This window comes from Microtus ochrogaster, chromosome 7 (assembly GCF_000317375.1).
Source record: "Microtus ochrogaster isolate Prairie Vole_2 chromosome 7, MicOch1.0, whole genome shotgun sequence".
In the NCBI taxonomy this organism is placed as follows: domain Eukaryota; kingdom Metazoa; phylum Chordata; class Mammalia; order Rodentia; family Cricetidae; genus Microtus; species Microtus ochrogaster.
This window is the reverse complement of record NC_022014.1, coordinates 26,231,118-26,237,033: the sequence shown is the minus strand read 5'-3', so window position 1 is coordinate 26,237,033 and position 5,916 is coordinate 26,231,118. Positions and strand designations below refer to the sequence as shown.

General features: G+C 39.9%; 1 protein-coding gene across 2 annotated transcripts in view; it reads left to right on the top strand.

Annotated features, from left to right (window-relative positions):
* Window positions 1–5,916, top strand: part of Ankfy1 (ankyrin repeat and FYVE domain containing 1) — a 64,844-nt gene that overhangs the window by 3,871 nt on the left and 55,057 nt on the right. The window contains exons 1-2 of one of the 2 annotated variants that reach the window (XM_026780043.1): window positions 816–921; window positions 4,361–4,553. In XM_026780043.1, the coding sequence (XP_026635844.1) occupies window positions 918–921; window positions 4,361–4,553 (197 nt within the window). In that variant the 5' untranslated portion in view covers window positions 816–917. Of the gene's footprint in view, window positions 1–815; window positions 922–4,360; window positions 4,554–5,916 lie in introns of those variants that run through there. The other variant, XM_005349620.2, reaches the window with a different exon arrangement.

The window sequence follows — 5,916 nt, the reverse complement described above, 5'->3', positions numbered from 1 at the left end:
TTTGTTTTTCGAGACAGGGTTTCTCTGTGGTTTTGGAGCCTGTCCTGGAACTAGCTCTTGTAGACCAGGCTGGTCTCGAACTCACCGAGATCCGCCTGCCTCTGCCTCCCGAGTGCTGGGATTAAAGGCGTGCGCCACCACCGCCCGGCTAAAGTGTAATTCTTGAGCTGGAGATGTAGAGTGCTTGCCTTGGGTCCATTCCCAGCACAAAATTTTTTTGAGATTATAATATAATTACAACATTTCTCCCTTCCTCCTTCTAAAGCCCCCCCATATACTCTTCCCTACTCTCTTCAAATTCATGACCTATTTTTCATTGTTATTGTGTACATGTATATACATGTACATACACACGTGTGTATGTATATATATATATATATATACACACACACACATACATACAGACACATATATATTCCTAAATATATATAACCTGTTCAGTTTGTATAATGTTACTTGTGTGTATGTTTTCTGGACTGACTGTTTGACACTAGATCGTCAATTGATGTTTTCTTCCCTGGAGAAGACCATCTCTCCCAGCTTTCCTTAGTTGCCTATAGTTCTTTGTGTAGGATTGAGACTTGTAGGCTTTTTCCAGTTCACTTGGGTGTATTCATTGATGTTATCCTTGTTCAGCTCACATTTGGGCAGTCTGTTCTTGAGGTTTTGTGGGTGTAACTTCTGATAATTACTAGGAGACACAACCTCAGCAAATTTCCTGATCCTCTGGCTCTTACAATTCTCTCTGCTCCCCTCTTCCACAATGTTCCCTGAGCCTTAGATGCTGGAGTGTTTTATAAATGTATCTCTTGGGACTGGGCTCCACAACTCTGCAATTTTATTGGCTGTGATTTCCTGTAGTGGTCTCTGTTGTAAAGAGAAGTTTCCTTGGAGAGGGGTGAAGACTACACTTATCTATGGGTAAGGACAAATTCTTAGGAATTATGCCGTTTTAGTAAATTAGTGGTTGTTGATTCTTCTCTGGTAACCATGCTTTCACTAGAACTGAGTGGTTAACTGGGTTCCAGTACCAGTCATGGTTTACCTTTTATTAAGTGAGTCTGAAATCCAATTAGAGAGCTGTTGGTTAATGCCAACGCATTCATGCCGCTATTGAACCCTTAAGATTATCCTGCCATGTTGCTTGATGTGATTCATAGATGTCATCATAGTGGGGAGAAATTATTTTTATTCTTATGTTTTATAGTGTTTTGCCTGCATGTACATATCATGTACGTATCATGTGTATGTCTTGTGCCCGAGGAAGTTGAAAGAGGGCATTGAGTGCCCTGGAACTGTAATTAATAGATACTTGTGAGCAAGAATTGGATCTCGGTTCTCTGTAAGACTAGCCAATGCAGGTTGGAGAGAGGGCTCAGTGGTTAAGAGTACTCACTGGCTGTTCTCCCAGAGGACTGAGGTTTAATTCCCAGCACCCAGGCAGCTCCCAGCTGTCTATAACTTCAGTTCCAGGGGATATGACTCCCTCACACCAATGTACATGAAATAAATAAATTATGGGCTGTAGAAATGGCTCAGCAGTTAAGGGCACTGACTGCTCTTCCAGAGGACCTGAGTTCAATTCCCAGTATCCATATCATAGCTAACAACTGTCTCTAACTTCAAGATCTGATATCACAGAGATATACATGCAGGCAAAATACCAATGCAAATAAAATAAAAATAAGTAATATTATTTAAAAGAAAAAGACCAACCAGTGCTCTTAATGACTGAGTCATTGTTTCAGACCCCATAAAATGAAATTTAAAAAGTAAATAAGTGGTTTGATACATAGTTGGTTATAGACTTTTACTAATTCAGTGAAATTTGGTCAGGAGACTACTTCAGACAATTGAATAACAAGGTGAAAACATTTTATACTGGCCATTCACTGGCCAGCGTAATAACTGCTAGCCACATATGGCCACTTGAGCTTAAAATTAAATGTCTTTAAACACTTAGTTCCTGGGCACATTAGGCACATTCTAAGTGTTCAGCATCAGTGTGGCTAGTGGCTCCCCAAGATAGTAGATCAGTAGAGTATTGCGCCACACAGAAAGTTCTGTTGGAGAACACTGTTCTAGAAAGTGTTTTGTTAGCATAGACTGGTAAAACTGGGAACAAAGAAACTCCACATTTGAAGGACATCTCTACTCATTCAACAGAGGTCCCAGACCATTGGTAACTAATTTATCTAGTCCGTTGATGTCTGAGACTCACCTCCTTCTTACCATCTCTCCTTATCTCTACTGTGATCTTGTTTTCAAGAAAAGAAGGGGGGAAAGGAAAGAAAGGGTGGGGCATGGTAGCACACCTTTAGTTCTAGCACCCTGGAGGCAGAGGCCAGCCTGGTCTGTATATAGAATCTCACTCAGACAGGCAGAATGATGTGATGAAAACCTACTTCAAGAAAAATTAATTAAATAAATAAAGATCATATCTTAAGGAAGAATACATGAGCTTATTTACTTACTTATCTTAAAGAATTTCCTTTAGTAACTGAAATCGTAAGGTAGTTTATGAGGTGTATTTTTGGGGGTTAGGGATAAGCATTCATACGGTTAAACCCATGATCACATTGTGGCCCTAAATAAAGAGAATATGATGTTTTTAACATCCTTGTTGAAATAGCTTGACAAAAAAGTATCCCTGTAGGCAAAAGAAAAAAAAAAACAGAAAAAAAAAAAGGTTTTGTTTTGTTTATTGAGACAGGGTTTCTCTGTGTAACCCTGGCTGTCCTGGAACTCATTCAACAGGCTGGTTTCAAATTCAGAGATCCACCTGCCTCTGCCTCTGAAGTGCTGGGTGTGCGCCACCACCACCCACTTTGAAATTTGCTCTTATTGCTTGTGTGGAGTGTAAACTAGATTCTAGTATGATGGATGGGCCTCTGAATTTTTCTTTCTATCCTGCTTCAGTACCTGCCCGTTGTATGACATAGAGTCTGTGTATTTCCCATGCTGGTGTCGAGATCTCTGTGCTCAGTATTCTCCCCTTGGAGGAAATTGTACTTTCTTGGCTCTTTAGTCTTGAGTCACTAAGAAGAGCTCTTCAGAGTCAGTGACCTGAGACTAACCCAAAGTGCTTGAAATTTTAAATTCAACTCCGCTGTTTTTTTCTAAACCACGTTCATTGTGAGTTTTTTTTGTCAATAAGTGGTGGTGGCAGACACCTTTAATCTCTGTACTCAACTTGATGTCTGAGTTTGAGGCCAGCCTGGTCAACAGAGTGAGATCCAGGACAGCCAGGGGTACATAAAGAAACCCTGTCTCAAAAAACAACAAACAAACAAAATAAAACAAAAAGTATTATTTTCCTTTAGCCATCAATTTAAAAGAAATATAGCTTGGAGGCTGGAGAGATGGCTCATCAGTCAAGAGCAAAATAAATACTTTTTTTTTCAATATTTATAAGAAAAATATTATTGTTGTCATCTTATAAGTACTTTTCAAGTTTATTTTCCTGGGATTTTTATTTATACCTGAGTCTGGGTGGGCATCCAGTTCTTTACTCCAGGCATTTATTGAATCTAGGAGAGGTGAAAAAACAGCCATATATATACATAAATGTGTGCATATGTATGAAGATCAAAGTATATTAACATTTAAACACATATCTTAAAACTTTTTTAATTATGAAAGCAGGATATATTTGTTATAAAATAACAATTCAAAAGTGCAAAGAAAAATCCTTAGTAAGACTTGCTATTTGGTAGTATTTAATTTGCCTTTTATTCTCCATGTATGTGGCTATTCATTAAATTGGAATTATAAAGCATTTAGTTTTATATTCTACTTAATTAACTTTTTTATAGTGTGTGTGTGCACGCGTGCATGTTCACATAAATGTTCAAGACTATGCTACATGAGAGGGTGAAGTCAGAGGACAACTCAAGGGAGTTAGTTCCTTCCACCATGTGGGTCCTGGGGGTCAAACTCAAGGGAGTTAGTTCCTTCCACCATGTGGGTCCTGGGGGTCAAACTCAAGCTGTCAGGCTCAGCAGCAAAGCACTTTTGTCTGCTGAGGCATCTCGCTGGGCCTCTTCTTTTCAGTTGCATTTTTAATATTTATTTTGTATGTGTAAATGTATGTGCGTAGGAACATTCATGTCAAAATGTGTATGATGGAGGTCAGAAAACAATTTACAGGAGTGGGTTTTCTCCTGTCATGTCGGTTCTAGGAGTTGAGCTCAGGTCCTCAGACTTGACAGTAAGTACCTTTATTTGCTGATCCATCTTGCTAGCACACAGTCATTTGTTTCTCTCAGATTATATAGAAATAGTAGACCATATGGCTAGATAGTGGTAAATGAGATTTGCCTTGCAACTGCCATGTAAACATTCTTTGTTTGCCTTGCAGAGGAGGTGGCCAAGTTGGAGAAGCATTTGATGCTTCTTCGGCAAGAGTATGTCAAGCTGCAGAAGAAACTGGCAGAGACAGAGAAAAGATGCACGCTTTTGGCTGCGCAGGCAAACAAGGGGAGTAGCAGTGAGTCCTTCATCAGCCGCTTGCTGGCAATAGTGGCAGGTCTCTATGAGCAGGAACAATACAGGTGAGCTCCTGGAACCAGAACTGTACCTTTTGCTTCATCCCTAGCTACTTCACACATTGTCTTCTCATTCTCTCTTATTTTGCATTCCTCAGGATTGAAACAGGGACTTTGCATATGCTAGACTAGTGCTGTACTGCTGAGCTCTGTCCTCAGCTCTTTTGTCACCTTGTCCTGAAACAAGGTCTCACTAGATTGGCCAGGCTGCCATTGCATTTGTGATTTTCCTGTTTGAGTCTCTCAGGTAGACAGGATTAGACCTACCTGTACTACTAGACTTGGATTCTCATTCATTTTCTTGCCAAATTTATTTCTCTATAATCAAAGTTGTCAGCACTGAGTCACATGTGGTAGCTCACACTTGTAATCTCAGTACTAAGGGGACTGAGAGGAAGATTATTATGAGTTTGAGGCCAGCCTCAGCTATATAGTGAGGTCCAGTCCAATGTGAATATGTTTGACTGAGTCCTTATAAAACAAAAATAAGAGCTGGGCTGATGTCAGTAAGGTACATGAGGACCTGAGTGTGATCCAAAGAACCCATGTGAAAAAATTTGGGCCTCATGGCAAGCACTTAAAATTCTAGTACAAGGAGAATAGACTTTGGCAGTTTTGGGACTCACTGTCCATCAAGCCTAACCTAAGTGGTTGTGTTCGAGGCCAGTGAAGATCCAGTAACACATAGATGGCACCAAAGTTGTCCTCTGGCTTCTATATGCATGCTGTCTGCTCAGATCAACACCAAACCAATGAAAAAGATGAATAAGATCCCTTTGTTTCTCAAAATGTCAGTCTTTGTTAGAACCCTGTATGCTACTTGCTAGCCCTTTGATCTTAAACTACGACATTTAGGTTCCTGATCTGTGTAACAAAGGATGATCAGTACTACTCCACTTAGGGTTGAGGTAAAGATTAAGTCATACATGTTAAGACACTTCGAATAGTGGGCACATACCAAGGATTGATTATTAGCAGTAGTATTTATTTCTTTTGTTTGTTTGAGATACAGTTTCACCGTGTAGCCCTGGCTGACTTGGAAGCTGCTGTGTAGACCAGGCTGGCCTTGAACTCAGCAATCTTCCTTCTTCCTGAATATTAGAAAAAAAGGCATGTGCTACTATTCCTAGCTATTTATTTATTTTTGCGAAAAGGTCTTTGGTAGCCCAGGATGTCCTAGAACTTGGTTGTGGTCATGAATAACCTTATATTTTTGATCCTCTTCCAATGCTGCAGTTTTGCTGAGTGTTACATGTTGGCACTTTTCTTTGTTGCCAATCATGGCCAACCATATGGCTCAGTCCTGTCAGCACAGTGGGTCATCATGATGTTTCAGTAATTGTCTGGAAGCCTTTTTTCCTTAAAAATT